Genomic DNA, 25,415 nt, shown 5'->3' with positions numbered 1-25,415 from the left:
GATAGAGGAATCTGTAAGAGAACCTGAGCAGGAAGGACAGTAATAAGATTTTTTTTTTCTTTTAAGGTTTGGGGAAGAGGATTTTTTTCCCCCCACTAAGATGAATATAGAAAACTAAATGTCTATAAATAGAGATTGCTTCTTGCTTCCATTCATTTATTTTTCACTATCTACTCACATGCCTAACAGTTGTATTCCTTTCTGAAGTCTATAATAGGCAGGAAGAAGTCTAAACCCAGGAGGGGTGTTAATGTTACCGTCTTAGGCTTTTAATATCATTTTTAGGAATAGATTTCTATTCTAACTTACAATCTTAAAAGAATTTTCCTATTTCTTAGACCTGTTCCTGGGATAATAAAATAAATATTAAAAAATGGGGAAGTGGTATTTTATTATGAAGTCAAATCACTTTATAGTCAGAAAAAAAAAATCCAGGAAATTCTGACTTGAAAGAAGATGGTTTCATGTCCACTCTGGCAAGGACCTTGACTCAGCCCTGTTGATTTAAACTCTTCAACAATGAACAGGAATAGCAATAAAAAAGTACTTAACTCTGATCAGAGTCATGTCAGTTATGGAAAAAATTTTCCAAAATAATGTTTTGAGTTTTGTGCCAAGATGATCAAAGACTAGCAAATATTTCAAGATAATACAGTGATATATTGATTGGGGCCACAAGGGATTGATATTTTTTTCTGCTTTGAAATTTAACACTTTACCTTTCATGTAAAGGCATGAGAACATGATCTTTAAACACTCAGGTACCTCTGATAGAATACCAATATTCCAACCCCTGTTGGAAAATAACAATTTCAACCAATCTAGAGATGCTCATACTGAAAATCATTAATTATTTTGGTAAGACTGTAATATATAATATTAGAATATACCTACATCTTTGCAGTTATTAGTTTAATTCCAATAAAATTGCCGTCAGTAGGGTTAGACTATTAGTAGAGGATTGAGGTAGTGAAGAGGTGGGTAGTTGGTTCCTACGGTGTTTTTTTGTTTTTGTTTTTTTACAAACATACACATCCTCAAACATTTTTATGAAAAATTAAAATATTCAAAAAATACTTGGAGATTGTTTGGTACAATGTATCTCTTTACAGGATAATTAATTTTGAGCTTTAATCCAATATTTTTTAATAAAGAAGAGACAAATTCATGCATGTGTGAATATAGCTGTTCAGACCTTTCTTGTGAAACTTTCTCATGTAATTGTAATTACTTGATCATACTGTGCCTTTATAGAGATGTGCTATAGAGCTTCAACGATATGCCTTTGTCTTTTAAAGTCTATATTGTATATTAAGAAACATGCAGCAGAGTGAATTCATTTTGATAAGCACTATCTTTTCAAAGCATTGGTAATTTTTAGTGACATTTGACAATGTATTTGTGGATGTGCATAAAAATATAAATTCTTGCCGTCTGACATGGGTTTTTCTGGCTTTCTGTGCCTTGATCATTCAATGTTTTGCTCTTAGTCACCTAAACTTTTCACCAATTGAATTTGAGTTTTTCACAGTTTGTGTTTTAACCCTTTTTTTAATTTATTTTTTTTCATATTTCTATCATTCTGGCGCAGGCATTTCTGATCTGCAATTGTTCTGTAATATGTCTTAGTAAATTGTAAGTGATACTGAAAGCATAATACGTATACTGATTTTACCTAAGGTATGGTTAAATATTTTTAGATCAAAATCAGTTACCTAAAGCTTTGAAATTAGAAAAAAAAAAGTAAACCTATTTTGTACTTACACACTGAATGTGTGCAGTCTGACTTTAAACACAAACTCTGTTTCCAGAAGTGTAAGTTTTAGGGAAAATGTTTTAACTTTGTTGCACAGAAATGTTTGCAGATCAGCATTGCTAACTACCAAAAAAGAAATCGTAACATACATGTCATCTGACTTTTAGTTGTGCCTTCCTGTTGCTGCAGTGAAGTTCTGTGCATCAAAATAACTGGCCTTCATGTACTAGATGTGATTCAATTACATCTTCAGTTTTTAATGAAAATATGCAAACTGAGTGAATCCTAATTTTTCCATGTATTTTTATAGCTTTATTGTCTCTGATAGCATCTCATTCGCCATCTTCTTTTTTCTGTTTATTAGTCAATCAGGAAAAAATTGCCATCTTTAAATTTTTTAATTTGCTAGTTGTTATGCAGAACTATTTAAATACCATAATTTTGTTTAATATCCAGTTGTGACAAAGATCACTTAATTTTCCCAGAGCTTTACTTCATGGAAATGGCTTTCCCCCCACAGCTAAGCTTGCTTTTTCTTCAGAGCAATATTTATATATTTTAAAGAAAGTTCCCAGTTAAGACACATCTAGTTAAATCTTGATCGTGGTGAAACATTTTAAAGAGCTTTAAAAATGTTTCCTCAGTATTCACGTTTATCTTATCAGTAACAAGAGAAGTCGTTGAGTTTCACTAGTTAGTATCTCTTATCATGAAGAGATTATCTATTTGGAAAGTTATCAGAAACATTGAAATCCTATTTAATTTTACTTAGTATTCTTAGGTACTATACTTTTAGAATTGTACAAATCATTTACTTTAGGATGGTCTTAAATAGAAATGAAAGAACAAACTGTTTCAACCCTTTGGCTTTAAATGAAACCTAAAACCATAGGAACATTTTTTGAGATATGTATTTAACATATCTATGCTTGTTTGTAGATAACATAACTTTGTTTGTAGAAAAACTTAAAGCCATCCCAACATTTTTAAATATTTAAGCCATGTTTCTTCAATATCTTAATGAAGGGATATATTCACTAATGTTTCTGTATATTGATTTATAACAATATTCTAGATAATGCATTTAAAAATACTTTTTCTTTTTTAATACTAAGGTTTTCTTTAAGTATATTTGCTTGGACTTGATCTAAATTTTTGTCTTTTCCCCTAAAATTATGTCACCTGAAAATATTCCATTGCATTTTCTTACCTACACTGAGTGAAGTACAAGCATCCAGATTACCAGTATTTTTATTTACCTAAATGAGAGTATGCCATAGATTTTATTTTTAAATAGAGCTATTCCCTGTCAGACAGCTAGAACATTGGATCAGCAGTCCCCTGAATTCTAAAACTATGGAAAACATTCACCAGTTTGCTTGCAAACCAACTCTGCTGCATGCGTTCACAAATTTCATAAAGATTGCATGCTTTCTGTTTTCAATACAAATTGTATTTTTTTTTCATACCCATCCTTGCTTTTTATTTTTTAATTTTGTTTCCCTTTTCTTGGTTGGATGCCTGTGTGTGTTTATTCCAAATCCCTGTCCAGTCCTGGAGTTTGAACTACGGAAAGCCAAGGAGACCATTCAGGCCCTCCGAGCCAACCTGACAAAGGCTGCAGGTGGTGTACATAAAACTTTTTTGAGACTTTTTCTACTTTGACAATGTAGAAGTAGCTGAAATATTTTCAAATGTAAAATAGTAAAGTGTTATTTATATTTTCTTCCACCAGAACACGAAGTTCCTTTACAGGAACGAAAAAATTACAAATCAAGTCCTGAAATTCAGGTGGGTGAATGACAGAACTAAAAGTATCTTCCACATAAAATGGTAGCACAAGTATTAAAGGAAGGAAACTTACAGTATTGTATCTTTTATTTTGCCTGTAGGAACCAATCAAACCTCTTGAAAAGAGAGCTCTAAACTTCTTAGTCAATGAATTTTTATTGAAGAATAACTACAAGCTTACATCAATAACCTTTTCAGATGAAAATGATGATCAGGTACAATTTTTTTTTTTTGACAGTGATTTGTTTCCTTTTTAACTTGTAATCTATTTATTTTCTTTTTTATCTAGTTTCTTTAATTTTTTAAGTCCTACATACGGTAAAATTCTGTAACGCTAGTTACCAAACACTTCTCTGCCCATGCAGTCTGGTATTCTTTTGGTCATGCTCCCATTGCCACACTCAATTTTGTCACTGTCTTACTCCCACTACATCTGTATCTCCGCCTTCTAAATCTCTCCGTTTTCATGTCATGCATCTCTCCTACCTACTGCTTTAACTCCTTCCTTATCAATTCTAAATTTATAAGCACTCTCAACTTTCTTTTTAGCTTATCCTCCACCTGCCTCTCCAATATTATCTTTTGCCTATTCATTATAATCTTGCCAAACAGAAGGGCTTGCATCCCCCTCAACATATCTGATTCCTTCAGGGTTTTGTGCTTTTGTTCATTCTTCCCCTTGTCTCTCAAATAATTAGTTCCCTTATCCCTTCATTGCCTTGTGCCTTATAAATACCTAAACCTTTTCCAAGAGAGTGCACAGGTCATCACCTTTCCAAAATCTTTCCTTCTACCTCAAGACAGAAATTGACTCCTTTCTCTGAATTCTTGACAGCTCTTTAATTATAATATCTATAATACTAAGAGTACCTGTTTATGTCCTCACTTGAACTGTGAAAGCCCCTGAGTGGAGACAATATTTTATTCCTTTTTCTAAGCACACAGCAGATATCTAATAAATGTTTGATGAATATAGTTAGATAAATGGACATTTGAATAATATGTGTAATAGTCATTTAATAACTTTTTTAAAAAGCTTAAGTTTGTTTAGTTCTTGTTGTAGGCCAAGCACTGTGTTAAGATCTTAATATACATTTTATTTTATCCTTATAAAAACCCTAAGAGGTGAGTATTATATCCATTATACAGATGACCTGTTTAAGTTTCAAATTAATTTATAACAGTGATAAACAGAGACAGATACGAATTTCATCTTGGGTCCAATTTCTCCAAAGCCCCCATTTTTAATACCTGCCTTATATTTGCCTCAGATTTAAGCCTCAATAATGGGTATTCTCATTATTCAAATAAAGCTTCAAAGGGACACCTGAGTGGCTCAGTGGTTAAGCATCTGCCTTCGGCTCAGGTCATGATCCCAGGGTCCTGGGATCGAGCCCTGCATCGGGCTCCCTGCTCAGCTGGAAGCCTGCTTCTCCCTCTCCCACTCCCCCTGCTTGTGTTCCTTCTCTCGCTTTGTCTCTCTCTCAAATAAATAAAATCTTAAAAAAAAAATAAAGCTTCAAAGGAGTAAGAATGTTACATTTAGAACATTCAAATGAATATGCCATAGTTTCTCAAAGAGGGTTTCCCAAATAAATTATAAATAAATAAGTTACAAGATATCAAATTAATACTAAATTTTGATGTATTAGAGAAAGAGAATGGTAGGACAATATATTTGTGTGTGATTAATTACTCTGGAATTTTATAAAGCTCTTCAAAAAATCTTTGCTCATGGAATGCTTGAGGTGCTATGCCTTTTTGTACGTTAGTAATAGAATTGTATTAGATTGAATTCAAGAGAATGTTTCATACACAACAAATCGAAGAATAGCCATTTGGATTCTGAAAATTGTAAGAAGCATTTTTAATAATATAAATTAGATTCAAACAGCTATCACAAGACGGCAAACAGATTAAATTGCTTGCTTACCCACCAGAGATTACACTAAATATATATAGGTTAGAATAATAAAGAAAGGAAGAACAAAATTAATGCCATCAATTAGTTTACTTATAAATAATGGGTAAACTTATAAACTAAGATTTTCTTAATGTGGACATGTTGTATGACTTCATGCAAATATTTATGTTTTACAAGCTTGAAAGTTAACACAATCTTGAAGGTTAAGAGTTTGCATTTTTGAGAGACTTAATAACAAGATTGTATGTGTAACATTTTAACATCTAAGACAGTTAAACCTGTTTACCTAGAGTATCAGGAAACTTACAAGAATAATATCATATACAGTGGAAGATGTAAAGTAAGTTTAACAATGATGTTGTTTTCTCACTTGGAACATACACTTTGAATTTACAACAAAATTATGATTGTGTTAGGTTTTCAAGATATTAACTATAAGGAATAAAATGAATCTCAAAAATGCAGGATAAAATTTCTTCATAGTTTTTAAAAATATTATTATTTATCTTTTAGGATTTTGAACTCTGGGATGATGTAGGATTAAACATTCCAAAACCTCCAGACTTACTGCAGCTCTACCGAGATTTTGGAAATCATCAAGTGGCTGGGAAAGATCTTGTGGATGTGGCCAGTGGTGTGGAAGAAGATGAATTAGAGGCTCTTACACCAGTTTTAGGCAGCCTTCCTCCAAGCCTTGAAACTCCTCAGATTGTAGAGGTGAGCAATATTAACTAACTAGTCAAGTCCACTAGAAGTATTTAAATTGTGTAAAAGCATGCTATGAGATCTTGAGTTTCTGTTTTTCTCCCATTTTGATTTTAGAACTCCTTGCTAGTACAGAAATTAGAAGATAAAATTAGTTTATTAAATAGTGAGAAATGGTCTTTGATGGAGCAAATCAGAAGACTTGAAAGGTTAGTACTTAATCATCATTTCTAAAAAGCCTCTTAAAGTTTTTAAAGAAACTTAACAGATTATATAAATATATAAAATAATATTTCAGTTGTAAGACATAATTTTTCATATTCTAATACTTCTGAAAGAAAGTCTTATAATTGTTTTAAATATTTAATATGTTCTTTTTCCACAAAAAAAGTAATAATCATGTAATTGGTTCCCAATGGTTGTGTCAGTATTAATAAAATAACTCCTTCACACTAATGTTGTAAATATTTCCCACTGATTATTTCATTTAATTCTTATTATAATCCTGTGGGTTAGATGAAATTATTCCCATTGTGCAAATACAGAAAAGAAGGCTAAATGCCAATTCAAAGTTTATAAGGTCATTTTTATGCTTCATTAGTAAGAGTTTGTAGTTATACTTTTAGGTATATGAAGCATTCCTTTATGTAGTACAGAAAAGCTTAAATCAGTTGCCAAACAATTTTCTATTAATATGTTTTACTTTTAATGCATGAAACCTAGTATGAGGTTTATGCTATTGCCAAAGTTTTAAGAATATAGTTGTTCTCTGATAATTTCTCTTTCTTTCTACAGTGAAATGGATTTCCTCAAAAACGAACACTTCACCATCCCAGTAGTTTGTGACTCTGTTCAGCCTTCTTTGGATCATAAGGACTCTGAAGACAGTGGACAAAATCCAGTTATAAATAGCTCAGACAAGCAAAAAGACCAAGATATCCATCTTTCAAAATCAGATGAAGTTGATTCCACTATTCCTAAAGAGAATTTCCCAAATTCTGTCCCTAGGAGAGAAAAAGAAGAAATGCCATCTTCTTCTCCATCAAGTAAAAACATAGTCCATTTTGATAAACCTAACAGGTTAGTATGCAGCCTATGTTTTGAAATGCATCTTTCAGCTATTTAATACCTTGCCAAACTGGAAGAGCTTCATTTCTTATTTTGCAGGTCAGATGTATGAATTTTTACATTTGGCATGAACTTAACACATAGCAAGGTACATGTCTCAAAAACATATCACAAAGTAATTATTAAGTTCAATTACATTAAAGAGAATTAAAACATAAATGGGGTAGCTTCTAGCTTAGCAAAGTACTTAAACCCATAAAATAATATGTATGTTCTGTGTGCTGTAAACTCCTGTAACCAGTGATTTTTTTTTAAAGATTTATTTTATTTGAGAGAGAGAAGGAGAGCGCACATGCACAATCGGGAGAGGCAGAGGAAGAGGGAGAGCGAATATGAAGCAGACTCCCTGAGGAGTGCAGAGCCAATGCAGGGCTCCATCTCACAATCCTGAGATCACGACCTGAGCCAAAACCAAGAGTCGGACACTCAGCCGACTAGCCACCCAGGCACCCCTAAAGCCAGTGATTTTTACCTTTTCTCTGTTCAGTCATTAACAGACTCAGTAGAAGATTTTGGTACTGCATAGTTACCAATGTCAATAGGGGAATTGTTTCTGCTCCTAGTCCTTTTTCCTGTGTCTGCTTCCATTACTAATACTGTATTATTAGTATTCTCTTGATTCATTTACTTAATTTTTATTGGGTCTGTCTCAGTGATTGAAATCAGATGAGGTAACAGTGGTACTTGCCCTTTAAGATCAGATTTTTCTAGTGGAGAAAAAATATAATTTAAACAACTTTTAGGTTGTAAATCATTTTAAGAAAGGAATATCTACTGTGTTCTTTTTTATATTTTAGTTCTAAATTCTTTCTGTATCCTAACTTATTTCATACTCACAAACATTCTGTAGTGCAATTCTGAGCCACAAGTCATACTTCCTCCTTGTATTAAACAGAGGGATATTACACCTAGTGTTGGGATATAATAGGAAAGTATGACTGATTTCTTTTAGACTTAGAGGCACTCGTTATTAGTAAGAAGTATTTGATTTTTTTTTTTTAAAGCAAATCTTTCCACTGATGAGCCACAACTTTTTGTATACCTACTAGCCATATTTTTCTTTAGGTATTGGGGAGGTTACAGAGTTGAAATAGATACGGCCCAGTCTTCAAGTTGCATTTTTTCTAGTATGGATAAGATAGAGTCATAAAAATCTATGTTATGATACTCAACAATAATGGCATTTGTAATAGTTCTTTAGTGTTTAGGAGTACTTCCATATATCTCTTTTGGTATGCAAAGCTACTTTCTGGAGAAACGTGGTTGTTAAATTTGTTCAACTAATTTTTTTAGCTCTTAACTATGTGCTAGGCAGTGTTAACAAGGAATATACTGGAAGGCAAAACATGCAGTAATCCCTTCAGTCACAAACATTATAGTATGAGAGAGACCAACAATCAGACAATCGTAATAAAGTATGAAAAATGGTAATATAAGAGAAGTTCACCTTGCTTTGGAAACACACAATCAGGGCACCTAAGCTAGTCATCAGAACAGGGAAGTTTTCAGGGAAGAAGTGTCTAACCTGAGGCATGACGACTAAATAGGAGTTAACCAAACAAAGAGGTAGGAGGCAGAGTGTTCCCAGTAATGGAGGATAGCATGTGCTAGGAGAATGCCACACGTTTTGGGGAACTAAGAAGAATTTAGTAAGGTTTAATCAAAGACTAAGTCATGTAAGTCATGTTAACTCATTTTAGAGAGCTGGGACATGGTAGGTATCTAAGTTTTAGAAAGAATCCTCTAAGGTAGAGATGATTGGAGGGTAGCAAGACGGGAGGAAAGAAGACTAATAGGGTGTCTTTTGGAAGAATCCAGGTAAGAAATGGTTAAGGCCTGACTTGTATTAGAAAGAAGTAGGTAGAATTTAAGATAGTTAGAAGGTAAAAGCTTGATTGGATTTGGGGTGAAATGAAAGGGAAAAATAAAGGCTGATTTGTGGTTTCTGGGTTGGTTGATTAGATGGATCATGGCTGTTCCACTGAAAGAATATGGGAGGAGGAAATAGATGAGCAAATAGACTCAAGCTTTGGTACATTACTCCCTGTGATCACAGAAATCACTGAATGCCACTTTGTAGTGTATACTATACTAAATAACCTCTGTTTTGTAACTTTTAGTGTTAGCTCTTTTCTTTGTGGATTGAACACATAAAGCACAACTCATAGTCATATTTTATGAATACTACTACATAAAAACTAGTGTCGTTTTAGAGATACAAATGTTTTAACCTCGTTTTTTAAACATAAATAAGCTAATATTTTCAGTTACAAAAAAAATATACTTTCTTTACAATATGCCGTGAATGTTGACTGAGCCTCTGCTTCATTTATCTTTAATTTTTACCTGTTTTTTGTGGATTTCTATTATTAAGGTTTATCATTATCATTAGAGAGGTCTGCAAAACTTTAATTCCTGTCAGCAACTTTGTATCCACTGTTTACCTTTCTGGGACCAGAGAGAATTAGGGAGAAAAAAGTCCTCATTTCAGATTTTGCAAATACTTTCTGTAATCATTGACCTGTTCTACATTTCAGGTTTGATCTGTTGACATTACGGCTGTTCATTCACATATCATTAAACTTTTTTAAAATCAGTTATTGCTAATTTTTTCCCCTGTGTAATTCTCTAGTGAAGTATCCTTCAAGTCATTGGTGGCTGAAAAATCCATTTAGCGTTTGTGGGGCACGATTAATGCAGGTATAGTAGTTATAACATGCAGCTTACCTTCTCCTAAATGCCAGTGGTAACTGTTTGGTACTCTCCCCTTTTCGTCCAATTTTTCTTCTAGGAAATTGTCTCCTGCTTTCCACCAAGCTCTACTCTCTTTTTGTCGAATGTCAGCAGATAGTCGTTTAGGATCAGAGGTAAATTATATCATATATTCTTGGAACTTTCTTAAAATATTTGGTTTTTCTTAGTATCTCATCCAAAAACAGCTGTGATAAGACTCCATTTCAAATAAATATCTATTTTTTAAAATAATGCTCTAAAAAATAATTCCTAGAATTTTAAACTTTTAAAAAGGTATTTGATTATTTCTGTCCTTTGGATTAAAGTTTTGTTTAGTATCAAAGTGACTTTTTGAAGTCTATTTTTAATTTGTTATGTCTGACATACAGTAATATGCCTCTTTTTGGTATAATTTGGAAACCAGTGTAAGTGTACATATTGTTTATATTTTGGTTATTTTTAGATTACTCCATTATTTTTACTTCATTAGGAGTGGTTATCTTTTTTTTTTTTTAAGAGTTTATTTATTTGAGAGAGAGAGAGCACAAGTGGTGTGGAGGGGCAGAGGGAGACCAAGAAGCAGACTCCCCACTGAGTAGGGAGCCCCATGACGCTAGACGACGCTAGGCTCCATCCCAGAGCCCTGAGATCATGACCTGGGCTGAAAGCAGATTCTTAACTGACTGAGCCACCCAGGTGCCCCAGGAGTGGTTATCTTTGATTGCTGAGTTTGTTAGTTCTCAGATTTGTTTTCCTCAAGTGCTTTGTAATTATTGGAGGCTCATCCTGACAGGGTATTTTGTTATTTTTTTCTATCTTAATACTCACTTCTCCCCTTTTTAGTTGTTGTTTTGTGGTTGATTCCACTCGACCTCTTGTGGGCTTCAGTTTCACAATGTCATTGCTAATATGAAAGAGCTAACGGATGGTTTGAATACATTTCTGGCAATCCTCACAGCAAGACTGGGTCAGCCTCCGGGCCTCCTCCTGTACACAGCTTCGCTCTACAAACTCAACAATTTGATTGCCATAGGCAAAGATTAAAGCTATGTAGGGCATCTTTTCAAGAATAAAAGAAAAACCACTGAAGCTATGTCAGTCCTGTGTTATCCGTAGTTGTTCCCAGAACTGCAGCCTAGTAGGGCTCCTCTGATTCACGCTTGCTTCTTCCTGGTGTTTTCAACCCATTTCATGCTTACAGAAATGTTTATCCTACATGAGACCACAGTTCTTGTTGTTGATGGGGATGTCCTTGTTATTACCATTACCATCAGAAGATGGAATTTTGGATGGGCAGAGGTGGCAGGGTCTAAAGCATGAACTTCAAGAACCATCATTCATGGAAGTTCTACACTGTCATCATTTATTAATTCTTTGGTTTCCTAGGTGTCTCGGATTGCAGATAGTGAGAAAAGCGTTATGTTAATGCTGGGGCGCTGCCTGCCACACATTGTTCCTAATGTACTGTTGGCAAAGAGAGAGGTGAGACACAGAAGGGTTTTCATCCCAGTAATCTCATCATGTTGTCCATTTTCTGTCACTTTGAAGTTTAGTGTTATATTTTTATTTTGTTAAAGTCTATTACTTGCAATCATATTCTTACTTTTGTGCATGCATCTCTGCTCCTAGAGAATGGTTTTACACCTCTGTCAGGTGAGTTCAGTAAAACTGCATGGTATTCATGTTTTTCCAGTTTTGCTTAAAGCATCATTAGCTTCTGCAACACTAACTATTACTGTAGGTCCATTTATGTGCCATAAATACTGTCCGTTTTTTACATTACCAGTTAACTAATTTATTTTATCTCTGTTCTTGATATGATATGCTTGATAAGTATTCAAAAATAGATCCTCTTTGTATTGAAAATTAACCGGGACTAATAATGTAACTTTTTTCCTAAATATACTTGTAGTGACCTATTATAAATGTTAGTTTTATTATATTTGTTTGTCAATAATCACACTTGTCTTACGATGATAGGATAGTTATAGTATTGACAATAACTTTTGAAAGTACCTTCTTTTGCTTTTCTCATAGTTAACTCTGTTATTGACAGATGCTTAAAATATCTAAAATACAGTAGCCTCTGTTATGAGCCATACTGTAAGGAGTTATCTTTAGAGTTATATTTATGTAATAAAAAGTTATCTATAATCTAATTTAAATGACAGTGGGTGATTTATTTGTAACCAAGTTTAATAATTTATTTGAATTATTCAATTTATAAAAACGACTTCTAATTCACAAAATTTTTTACAAAAAACGGGGTAAAAATATTTTAGAATATATCCTATAAGTCTTCTATTATATTCTTAATATTTACCACTGATTTCAATCATAATTCTTGGGACCTACAGTATGATAGGTACACAATGCATTGGCAAAACCCATATAAAGCTTATCCTTAATTATCCGTTTAGCACAAGAAATTTGTACTGATCCTCAAGAAAACTTACTTGTAGAAACTTACATGTAAAACTTACGTTAAAAATTTTTACTCCTATAGGTGTTTTGAATTTAAGAAAAGATTTAAGACTGTTTTCTTACTGGTGGCTTTATTTTACCTAATATATAAAAATAGTTGTGCGATATCAATAACTGTGGAAGATTCCTATATCTTGAAGGATCAGTGTCCAATTTCAGATTGTTTTGCAGGTCTGCCTGGCAGAATGGTGTTTGAGCTTCTTTTCCTTTTTTAGCTTGTAACATAATCCATGCAATGCATTAATGTTTGCATCCCTTTTACTATGTTTCCTTAATATAATCTTTAAAATAGCACAGAAACCTAATTGTTATGAGATGCAGTTTAAGCCTTATTTTAATTTTCCCTTTTTTTATCATAAAAGATTCTACCACTAAAATCTGATTGTACTGCATGAAGTATTTATAAATTTGCATCATCAGTAATCAGATACGTTACATATATAAATATATATGAAGCCATATATATTTATACATACACACATTTCGTTTGTGGTATGATGTTTACTTTTATGGCTGATTTTAAGTTTTTTGTATTTAAAAACTATATACTTATAATTTCATGAAGAAGTGATCGTTTATCTTTATGTATTTGTACATTACTCTATTTTATCAGAAAATTTACCATTTATAATATATCAAAGTTGTATTCTCTTGAAACTAAATTGGTAAATAATGGTTTGGTTTGAAACCAATCCCAGGGCATGAAAGGACAAAACGTTTATTTCATTTCATGCTTTGATATTAGATTACTTTTATTTAATATTTTACCTTAATTCCTTAAATATGAATTTTTAAAAAGGTCTTGTGATTAAAGGATTAATATTTTGATTTTTTCTTATTTTTCAAGTTTTATATAATCTTTTATCAGGATAAGCCTTTTATTAATATGTAAATACAATTAAAATGTCCTTCAGTAAACTGGTCGTAGTAATATCCTAGCTGGTTAAATAAATAAATAAATCATTAGAAACATGATTTAAGGTTTTGATTAAGTAACACATTTACATGGTTTAGCTTCTTTTTAAATATAAAAAGATAAACAACAAAAACTCTTCCCCTGTCCCTAAGCCACTCTTCCACATGCAATAAATGTTATAGTTTTTAGTAAGTCTTTTGCCCATTTTTTAATTAGGTTGTCTTTGTTTTTGAGTTGTAAGAGTTCTTACAATTCTGGATATTAAACCCTTATTTTATATATGATTTGCAAATATTTCCTTCCATTTGATAGCTTGTCTTTTCACATTTTTGAAAATGTCCTTTGATGGACATTTAAATGTTTTTCTTTTGTTGCTTGTGTTTTTGGTGTCAAATCTAAGAATCTATTGCCAAGTCTGAAGCCAAGATTTATCCCCTATGCTTACTTCTAATAGTTTTATAGCTTTAGCTCTTATATATAGGTCGTTGATACATTTTGTATCTGTATATGGAGTGAGGCAGGGGTCCAGTTTTATTCTTTTTGTGTGATTGTCCAGTTGTCCCAGCACTATTTCTTGAAATGTTTCCCCACTGAATAGTCACGGCACCTTTGTCAGAAATCAGTTGTCTGCAGATGTTTGGATTTATTTCTAGACTCTCAGTTCTGTTCTTTTGGTCTTTAGCCTATGCCTGTATGAACCACACTATTTTGATTACTGTAGCTTTGCACTAAGTTTTGAAATTGGGAAGTATGAATTCTCTTTTTTTTCTTTTTCAATATTGTTTACCTATTCAAGGCCCCTTGCAGTTCCATAGGAATTTGATACTCTACTTTCATTCTGCAGTAAAGATCATAGAAATTTTGATAAGAATTGCCTTGAATTTATAGATCACTTTAGGGAGTACTGCCATTCCTTTTTTTTTTTTTTTTTTTAAGATTTTATTTATTTGTGAGAGAGAGAGGAGGTGAGGGACAGGGAGAAGCAGACTCCCCACTGAGCAGGGAGCCTGATGCAAGGCTCAATCCCTGGACTCCAGGATCATGACCAGAGCTGAAGGCAGAAGTCTAACCGTCTGAGCCACCCAAGCACCCAAGGAGTACTGCCATTCTAACGGCAGTAATTCTTCCAACTCATGAACATGGGATTCTTTTCATTTATTTATGTCTTTAATTGCTTTCAGCATTGTTTTGTAGTTTTCTATGTCTAATCCTTCACTTCCTTTTAGTTTTTTTAAAGGTTTATTTATTTATTTTAGAGAGAAAGAGGGTGCATGTATGGGTGGGATAGAGGCAAAGGGAGAGACTCTTTCAGGCAAACTCCTTGCTGAGCACAGAGCCTAACGCTGGGCATGATCCCTCAACCCATGAGATCACAGCCTGAACCCAAACCAAGAGTGACATTTAACCTACTGAGCCACCTAGGTGCCCCTTTTGTTACTTTTTTTTTTCTTCACTTGTTTTAATTTATTCTTAGGTATTTCATTGTTTTGGATGGTATTGTAAATGGAATTTTCCCCTTAATTTCCTTTCAGATTGTTCATTGCTGATTTATAGAAACAGAACTGATATTTGTGTGGTAATCTCTTACCTTGCAACTTTACTGAATTAGTTAAATTGGTTCTAGTAGTTTTTTTGTGGATTATAATGTGATTTTCTTTATCTGGAATAACATTATCTGCAAATAGAGTTTTGCTTCTAACTTTCCAGTTTTGGATGGCTTTTATTTCTTTCTCTTGCTTAATTTCTCTGGCCAGGGCTTACAGTACAATGTTGAATAGCAGTGTTTTGAGAAAGCAGATATTTTTGTCTTATTCCTGATTTTATGGGGAAAGCTTTCAGTTTTTCACCATTGAATATGGTACTGGGTATGGATTAAGGAAGTTTTCTTCTTTTCCTATTTTGCAGTGTTTTTATCATGAAGGGATGTTGAATTCTGTCAGATGCTTTTTCTGCATCAATTGAGATGATAATTATTTTCCCTTCGTTCCATTGATATAGTATAATACGTTATTGATTTTTCAAATATTGAACTACCCTTGCATTCCTGGGACAAATCCCACTTGGTCACAGTGTATAATCCTTTTAATGTGTTGTTGGATTTGGTGTTAGTATTTTTTTGCACAGTTTTGCATCTAAAAATTCCTAAGAGATATATATATATATATATATATATACTACTGAGAATTGTCTGGCCTAACATCCGGTCTATTCTTGAGAATGTTCCATGTACACTTGAGAAAAATATATCTTTTGCTGTTGTCAGAGTGAGTGTTTTATAAATGTCTATTAGATTTAATTATTTTATGGTGTTCAGGTCCTCTGTTTCCTTACTGATCTGTTTAGTGGTGTATCCATTATTGAAACTAGGATATTGAAGTTTCCAAATATTATAGAACTGCACTGTATTTTTTCAGAAATATTTTGTGCATGTAAGCAAACTCAAATATATGATCTTTCTTCCATGACTTACACAAAGTACTACACTCCTATGTACTATTCTTTACTTTGCTTTTTTTCCATGTAACATTATATTTTTGTATCTTTCTAGGTCAGTATATAAAGAACTTTCTTGTTCTTAAGGCTGCAAAATATCTAGTCTTTTTATAGTCTTTTAAACATGTTTTAAATTAGTGTTTTTCAAACTTTATTGGGCACACTCAGTAAGAGAGATTTTACGTGATGTGCCAGTATATACTTTCATATATATAATTAAAATGAAAGTTTGACAAACCAGTATTGCCTTTACTAATTATGAAAAGTTAAATAGAAGACAATTGATATCAAACATGATTTTATAAATATTTTTAAACAATAAGGAATATACCTAAACAATAAAAAAGAAAAGAATGCTCTTTATGATCCATTTAATTATTTTTTTGACCCATTCTCTTAAAGGGAGTGACATAAAGGTTAATTAAAGCTATCTAATAAATTAAACTTACTATTTTTTTATAAAAGTGGAAAGCACAGTGAATAAAGATGTGTTATTTGTTTTTGTTTTTTAAAAGAAAAGTAACAACCTCATTCAATCTTTAGGTCATAATTATTGCGTTTTCTAAATTTAACATACCGTAATATTTCAAATCTAAGATGCCATTAATTGTAACAATTATGTACCTTTACGAAAGAGGAATTCCAATGAAATTATATCATTCTCCATTATAAGGTGTACCCCAATTTCAGAGATAATAAAAAGTGAAAAAAAATTTCCTCCTATCTACTGTTAAGTAATGGTAATCTTTTTTAAAAGTATTTTAAAGACCTACTTGTCTATTGATTTGAGGAGGAAAAAAAATCATGAACAAATTTTCTATTTGTGGCTTATGTAGTAGCTCATCTTAATGAGTTCATTGAAGAATTTGAATCTTTCAAACCAAACTACAGAATAAATGTATGTGTATAGGCTAAAGGAGTTGATTTTTCACAGTCTCTGCTTTAAATGCATTTGAAGGGAAAATTCTGTAATTTAAAAATAAGATTTCATAAAAGATTACTTCTAAAAGCATTTTTAAATGATATATCTAAATTTAATTTTTATTTTCATTCTATGCCAAGGAAAGCTGACTCGGAAAAGCAAAGGAGAAGTCTGGGCCTGGAATGGGGATGGGCAAGTGGAAATGGGGAATGAGTCCAAGCTTTCTTTTTGAGACGTTGAAATTGTTCCAAAATTAGATTGGTGGTAGTTGCATGACACTGAATATACTAAAAACCACTGACTGTACACTTGAATTTTTATGATATATAAAATATATCTCATTAAAGCTGGGGGAAAAAAAGAGGCAAAGGAGAGAACCAATTCCCTAAAAGTTTTTTTTTTTTAATTTTATTTATTTATTTTTGAGAAAGAGAGTGAGAGCATCACATGAGCAGGAGGAAGAACAGAGAGAGGGAGAGAGAGGGAAAAAGAGGGGGAGATAATCTCAGCAGACTCTGCACTGAGCCGAGAGCCTGTTGAGGGGCTTGATCCCATGACCGGAGCTGAAACCAAGAGTCAGACACTTAACTTACTGAGCCACCCTGGTGCTCCTCCCTAAAAGTTTTAAATGTAGTAGTATCTCTAAAGAGCTGCTTATCTTCTGAGAAACCAAACTTTGCTCTTTTATATTACATTCATGTTTGCTCCATGATGAATTTTTTAACTTATGAGTTATAATAGCCCAGTAATTATAACTATATGAGAGTGGTGGGGAGGAAAAGGTTATACTTCTGTCCTTCTAAGTTCTTTAGCTAGTCTAATAATCAGATTAATATAGGACAGATTCATAGGAGAAAAATAAATTCAGTTACCTATGTATAGGAGGGCCGCATAGCAATATAAGATCCAAGGACAAGCTGGGCAATTAATTAGGCTTATATGCCATCTTGAGCTAATGGTGTAAAAACGGGGAGGAGGGTGATTCACAGGACAATAAGAAGAGCAGATGTTGGTAATTAGGTGTTTGTCCTTTCATACAGATAAGTCATTCAGATAAAACTACCTATTTCTTGGAAGTAGCTCTCTTTCTGGGCAGGCCCCCTATCTAAATTATTTTTGGTAGTTTAAGGAAGAGGTAAAAGTTTTTCTTTGGTTCTGCTGGATCTTGATTGCCTTCAGCTCAAAATAGTCCACATGCCAAAATGGCACATTTTGGGGAGACTTGTTCTGAACCCCTTCAAGAGTTATACAAAAGAATAGTAGATAAGTAAAGTAAAATAGATAGTATGGTGAAGTAGATAAGCTTTGTCCATCTCTTTTGGACAAAGCTCTCTAGTGATTACTTTTACTATTTAATGTGTGTTTGTATGTGTATGTTAATTTTGGAAGTAAATCACATTCTCTTTAGCAGTATCAGTTTTTTGGGGTTTGTTTGTTTTTTTTTTAAGATTTACTGGGGGCGGGCAGAGCAGTAGACTCCGTGCTGAACGTGCAGGGAGCCTGAGGCGGGGCTTGATCTCAGGACCCTGAGATCATGACCTAAGCTGAAGGCAGATGCTTAACCTACTGAGCCCAGGCACCCCAGCAGTATCAGGATTTTAAAGTCATTCAAGTATTTTAATTAGGCTTCCTGAAGGTTGAACCTTAGGAGTAATTCTAAGAAAATAATAAGCAGTAGATAATAATTCTAAGAATAGATACTTTAGGAGCCTTGAAGTATAGAACTTGTTCCAAAGGTGAGTAATCTTTTTTTTTTCTTATGTGAGTCTTTGTAATGTCCTACCTTCCTCCCTCCTTCCTTCCTTTCTTTATTTCCCTATTTCTTTATTTCTTTTTATTTTTTTAAGTAAGCTCTATGCCCATCATGAGGCTTGAACTCAGAACCCAGAGATCAAGAGTCACATGCTCTACCAACTGACCAGCCAGGCGCCCCTCTTCCTTTTTTAAATGTATTACTGTCAACACCCTGACAAGTTTCAACTGAAAATCTAAATCAGAGGGTGTACATTTATCATAGCTTGAATTTAAATTGTAATTTGGTATTGCTTAATATCTAGGCAAAAGACCAAATGGAAAATTTTAAAATAACATCTACTTAAAAATTTTAAATGACGCTTGAGTTATAGGAAATAATTTTAATGGAACAATGAGGGCAAGCAGTGAACTATAATTTACTGGACTAATGTGTTACCTTTCTAAACCGTAGAATTTTTCTTCTTGATCTGAAGCACTCAGACATTTCCTCCTTGGCATCTGATCTAAATGTAGTGCTTCCTTTTCTGTTTTAGAATTCTTTGAGACCTTGAAGCCATTGTCTTACCAACATTTCCATGCCTTTTTTAATGTTAAAATTTGCCTTCATTTCCCCCACCCAACATCTAATCACCGGATTGTTTTAGATCCTTTTTAGGTGCTTCCTCTCCCCACCTCCCCCTTTTTGTAGTCTAAACACACTAATCTTTGTAAGACTAAGAAAGTTAAGTAAAAATACTCATAAAATCAAATGTAAAATTCTCTAAAGACATTTCCTATCTCTAAAGTGATTTCTTTGTTATCATTAGAAGTTATTTTGTTTTAGTTGTAAAACTGAACTGTTTAATGCTCTACAAAATCCCTTTGGCAACCTAAGATTTGAGAGGTGGGAGATCCTTCATATAGAGAGAACTTGCTTTGTTATTAAAATTGCAGAAGTCATTTACTTGAGTAAAATGTAAGTTACTAAGCCTTTTAGATTAATGAATTCTAAAGGCCTTACAAATATCTTCCAAAATGACAATAAAGTAATGGAATACCTTCTGCTACAGGATTACTGCACTGATTTGCTCTCTAGTGATTAGTAGGACATCTGTTTTATATTTCATTTCAATACACATTTACTGAGTACTATCAGTTGCTAAAGCATGTTTTAAATGAAATATTTAAGATTTCTGTTGCTTTGAAGTATTGACACAGTAACTTTTTGTTTGTGGGTAGGGGGCCACTACTTTTTGTATATAATGTTACCAAAGCCATAGGTATTTTATTACCATGGTTATTATTTTTTATCAACATGCAGTATTAAATCTGATTTGCTTAAGGATCTTTTCATGTGAAAAATTCTTTATTTTTTAAAGATTATTTATTATTTGAAAGCTAGAGAGAGAGCACAAGCAGGCATCGGGGAAAGGGAGAAGCGGGCTCCCCACTATGAAGGGAGCCCGATGCCGGGCTTCAGTCCCAGGACCCCAGGATCATGACCTGAGCCAAAGGCAGATGCTTAACCGACCGAGCCACCCAGGCACCCCATGTGAAAAATTCTTAAGCTTTAGATATGATGTCTAACATTGCTCTCCTAGTCTCAATACATTTTTTATATGTAATCATTTAAAGACATTTTTAAACCACTATCACCTTGCCTTCTGAAGGAAATTTAGCTACCACCTTTTAAATGTTTCATTCAAGAATTATAAGGAAAGTTTTTAAAACACTAGACTTCTTCATTGGAGAGATGATACCAAAGGGGAGAGATACCAAAGGGAGAATATTGATTCAAATCTATAAATTTATGAATAGTGTGAAAATGGTAAATGCAGACTTAATAAATTCTGATGTGGATGTATTAATACTTCAGAGGCTTGAAAAAGATGAATGAATTCACAGTAAATAAATGAGAATATACAACAGCAGATACATGTGTACAGAATTCTTTATTTCAAAGGTGGTACAAATGGAACTTGTGAATAAATGAATGAATTTGTACAAATAGAACTTGTGAACAAATAAGATATTTGGAGCCAGTCATAACTTAGCAGTTAAAATCCTTGATGATTCTATGAGAAACAAACTACTCTTTCCACTTTTTTCTGCCATTACTTACTGGGCCTCTTCTCAGCTCTGTATTTATGTAAGAGGAAGCGACTGACCTACTTTATATACTGAGTTATAACTGTTTGAGCCATTAATGTGCCAAGATGTACTCAGTTCTCTTTGGCATGGAATAGCATCCAAAAATGATTGGTAGTGACTTCCCATATGTTGTTAATTTTGCCAGCAAGAAATAAAAGCAAATGGCAATATAATTTATTACTGTGATTCAGAAAAGTGAAATATATTTTCCTTCAAAGTCCTAAGTTCATAGAATTTTAGAGTCTAAGGGTACAAGAAGTGACAGGTTTTCCTCCCATGTGTCAATTTGGATTGGTTGGTAATAGCTGCTGTGTTGAGAAGTGCTTTGGTAAGTGCTAAGGCTTTGTGAGGCCAACTTTGATCTCAGAAGGAAAAATTAATAATTCTACATTAGCAATAGAGAAGAAAATTGCAGGCTGTGCATGAAATAGTTCCCATTTCTGCCCTGATATTAATTCTTTTTATGTTTTACTTGAAGAAACTAAAAATCAGAGAAGTTTGTGATTTTCATTAGGTTTCAGTTTGGCACGTCTACAGCCATATTTCAGTTAAAAGATTCTTTATATTAATGTAGGACGTAAACTTCCTCTTTGATTAAGAATCACTAAGCCTCATGATTTGAAAAAAAGAAAATGAAAGGCACAAAGAATAAATAGTAACACAATTATTTTGCTATGCTTGTTTTTGAGATAAAAAAGCTAAATAATTATATTTTCAACAGTGTGTATGTATGTATTTGCGATTATAGCAAATATCTACATTGCAAAACTTTATATTTAAAGAGTAATATAGGAAGAGAATGGAAGAGTATGTATGTAGAGACAATGGAAAAAGGAGGAAGGTTGAGTAGGAAGCAAGAAAACTCAGGAAAGGAGGATCTGACATGAGGGGAAAATACGAATAAAATAGAGTCTTTCTTGATTTTCATGCATTAAAATTTTTTCTCCTTTTGTTAGTGCCTTCTAGAATAACTGCTTTTTCATCTTTAAGGTTCTCTTCTCAGTGGGATATGCTGATGGAATGTCTCAGTCCTCTCCTGAGTATCATTGGCTCTTAGTAGTCTAAATGGAATCCTCTAAGGATTAGGATAATCCCTGTTATTAACGATCTCCTACTCTAGTATCTCATAAAAGGTTGTTTATTTTTCTCATACAAAGTTAAGACTAATCCATCAAGCATCATATTAAATCTCTGGTAAAAACATTACTTAACAATATAGGATCTATATTTTGTCTTCCATTCCCAGTACAAAATTATTTTCCCTAATTACTTTTTATTACTTTTGCTTTTCATTTGCTCACTAATGTAAAACCTACAGAGGTGCCCAAATACAAAGATGACAGAATAAATGTTTTAAATTTAATTTTACTTCTCAGGTTTATTCTTACCTCTTATCTGTATCTTTGTGCCTTCAATTTAAGATTTATACCAGGTAATTATAATTTTAAAATAATACATGAAGACTTTAGAAATAATGGAAAGGGACTTGTAGTCATTCCTCTAAGCTGTAGTCTCAACTCTGCTAAAAATCGTATCATCCTTTTTTAAGCGAGCATCTTCAGAATGGGAAGAAACTTCTACAGTGTAGACTTTTCTTCAGGATATCATGCATTATTCATAGTGATCGGTTCCTTTTTTTTTTTTTTTTTAAGATTTTATTTATTTATTTGAGAGAGAGCACGAGTGGGGTGGAGGGGCAGAGGGAGAGGGAGAAGTCAACCCCCCAGGGAAGGAGTCTGATGCTGGGCTCCATTCTAGGACCCTGGCATCATGACCTGAGCCAAAGGCAGACACTTAACCCACTGAGTCACACAGGTGCCCTGATCAGTTTCTGTTTTAAATCTACTAGCACTTTTTGCTGGGTAAGAAGATAGATGGGAAAAAGAAATGGTGAGAGTAATCATTCTGTTCTTATAACATCATACTGATTTCTTTAAAATAGCTGTAAAATATTATTTTTACAGTTTAGAAAGTTTTCCTCCAAAAATAATGTTTTGGGACTTTTATTCTCATTAGATTTGAAAATTTATTCCAAAATGAAAAACAATATCTTTTGAATATATTTCAGAATTTTGTTTTAGTTTATTTAAAATATAAAACAACTTCGGTTTACATAGTTCTTTGGAAGAGAGAAATAAACTTCTGTTATTACTTTCCTACAAAATACTGAATTTACCTCTGCATGTTGAATGTACAATTGTTAAAAATTTCCATTTGAATATAAAACATTTCTAACACTCTATAGCAGTGCTGAGACCATTCAACACCTGTGGAAATGGTCTTCTTTTTAATTAGTCATGGGGTTAAGTGGGAAGGGTACAAAATTATTAATTGCAGGTAATCTTAATTAAGACAGATGATATTGTACTTGTGGAAGTGGGATGAATTGTCTTGATTTTCTGTTAGCTTTCTAAATTTTAAAATATAGTTAGCTTCTGCAAGTTTTTTTTTTAAACACTTTCAAAATTAAAATTACTCTATCAGCTTAAAGTAAGATAGAATGTTACTTAGTGCAAAAACTAGTAGACCATTAGAAAGGACTGGATAAGGAAATAAGGTTAGTTGCAACTTTAATAACCTTATTACATTATGATTCACACCTTCTCTACAACCAACACATAAATATATGTTTCAGTGTTTTCTCTTGAATTACTTATTTTACAAAATTAGAATTTGCTCTTTTGTATGTTGAGGTTTATTTCATTTTAAATGTTCATTTAAGAATACTCTGGGGGAAAAAATGAATATTCTTCAACACATTTTCACTTTGAATTTTTCCACCTTCATATTTCTTTAGGAGTTGATCCCCCTCATATTGTGTACAGCATGCCTGCATCCTGAGCCTAAAGAAAGAGATCAGCTTCTCCATATACTTTTCAATTTGATCAAGAGGCCAGATGATGAGCAAAGGTAAGTATGACTACTTCTTTGGGAAATAAATATAATGTTAATTTATTAATCTTACGAATTTGGCATCACGATTAGCATTTTAAGCTAAATGCCTTCTTTCTGTCCCAGTATTTATTTTAATAAGCAGAGGAAACATTGGTCCCATTCACAAAGCTCTACATTGTTTCCATTCTTGTTATTCCAATTACTCATGCTGGATTTGTACACTTTTGTATTAGTTACCTTTAGACTTCTAATTCAAATATTTCTTTGCCTTTAATCTTTCACTTTTGATTTCTAAGAATATTCCCCCTTTTTCCCAAAGATGAATGGCTTCTTAACAGGTTCTACAAAAGTAAAATATTTAATATATCAATTTCTATATCACTGGGCTATTTGTAAACCAATTACTATGTGGCTAGAGGGATATAGTATTTTGTTTTTGTTGGTTATGACTTCAGTACTCACAACTATTGATACCTGAGTGGAGAAATGAGTTATATCTGAGGGTAGTGAAGGGACACACATCAGGATGACTTTCCAGAAGAATGGGGAATAGGTTTTGATCAGGCAACAATGACGCCTACCTGAGAGGTAAAACCTTTAAATAAAGGTGAGACTTTTAAGTGAAGCTGTGCAACTGTGAACATGACCCATCCTTGTGCAACTGTGAACATGACCCATCCTTGTGGGTCAGTAGGTAAACTAAGCACTGGATGGGTAAAATTGGGCAGTTGAAATGTTTTTCTATGTTGTAATTTTCTATTTTAATGAAAAAAATTTTGCTTATACTTTTGCAAAACAGTAGTATTGTACTTTATGATTAGGTAACTTTATATATTCAATACTTGTTTCACTGATTGTCAAAATTTTTACCTTATCTGAAAATGTTGGGAAATCGTAAGATTGAACCATAGAACAAGTAAAGCTCAAAATTTTAAATACAAAGTATCTCTCAACTCTGGGAATAAAAACAGTCATATAGACTTTAAAACCTTATGAGTATATATCTCTTTCCCCTTCTTACCAGAATATACCTGGGCAAGCAGAGAAACATGTCCTTTCAGGATCCAGTCAAGATGAATCTATACCAGCAGTCCTCACATGCTAGTCAAATAGAAGGCAAATTAAATCACTATTTATTGCAAACTGAAAATTTTCTAGAACAATTTGATGGTGCTGTGTAGAAAAATTAATATTTTATTTTCACGTTGAAAAATACTATTCCCAGACTATTAACTCTAGGAAACAAACTGAGGGTTACTGGAAGTGGGGGGGGGGGGGGTGGAGGGATGGGGTAACTGGGTGATGGGCATTAAGGGCACGTGATGTAATGAGCACTGGGTTTAATATGCAACTGATGAGGGCGCCTGGGTGGCTCAGTTGGTTAGGCGACTGCCTTCGGCTCAGGTCATGATCCTGGAGTCCCTGGATCGAGTCCCGCATCAGGCTCCCTGCTCAGCAGGGAGTCTGCTTCTCCCTCTGACCCTCCCCCCTCTCATGTGTTCTCTCTCTCATTCTCTCTCTCAAATAAATAAAATCTTTAAAAATAAAAAATTAATAATAAAAAAATAATATGCAACTGATGAATAACTGAAGTACATCTGAAACTAATGATACACTAAATGTTAATTAATTGAATTTAAAATAAGATAAAAAATACTATTCCCTGTCTTCATAACTTAATAATTAAATAACATTTATTACATTGTTATTTTTAAATTTACAAGGCAAAAACCTCTAGATCTCTAGCCTGTTTCATAGACTCCACATGTAAAGCTAATAGCTG

The 25,415-nt window shown here is 33.1% G+C and overlaps 1 protein-coding gene across 6 annotated transcripts in view; it reads left to right on the top strand.

Annotated features, from left to right (window-relative positions):
* The window catches only part of RELCH (RAB11 binding and LisH domain, coiled-coil and HEAT repeat containing), a 112,282-nt gene that overhangs the window by 29,373 nt on the left and 57,494 nt on the right, over positions 1-25,415 (top strand). For 4 of the 6 annotated variants that reach the window (XM_034996072.1, XM_034996070.1, XM_034996068.1 and 1 more), the window contains exons 3-12: positions 3,309-3,380; positions 3,492-3,547; positions 3,649-3,762; positions 5,985-6,188; positions 6,294-6,385; positions 6,972-7,256; positions 10,096-10,171; positions 11,424-11,519; positions 11,667-11,690; positions 23,535-23,647. In XM_034996072.1, coding sequence (XP_034851963.1) covers positions 3,309-3,380; positions 3,492-3,547; positions 3,649-3,762; positions 5,985-6,188; positions 6,294-6,385; positions 6,972-7,256; positions 10,096-10,171; positions 11,424-11,519; positions 11,667-11,690; positions 23,535-23,647 — 1,132 coding nt within the window. The remainder of the gene's footprint in view (positions 1-3,308; positions 3,381-3,491; positions 3,548-3,648; positions 3,763-5,984; positions 6,189-6,293; positions 6,386-6,971; positions 7,257-10,095; positions 10,172-11,423; positions 11,520-11,666; positions 11,691-23,534; positions 23,648-25,415) is intronic. The other 2 variants (XM_034996073.1, XM_034996071.1) reach the window with 1 other exon arrangement.

Source organism: Mirounga leonina, unplaced genomic scaffold, assembly GCF_011800145.1.
Source record: "Mirounga leonina isolate KUSES-001 unplaced genomic scaffold, KU_Mleo_1.0 Mir_93, whole genome shotgun sequence".
Taxonomy (NCBI): Eukaryota; Metazoa; Chordata; class Mammalia; order Carnivora; family Phocidae; genus Mirounga; species Mirounga leonina.
The sequence above is the reverse complement of the archived record's forward strand: the minus strand, read 5'-3'. Positions and strand labels throughout refer to the sequence as shown.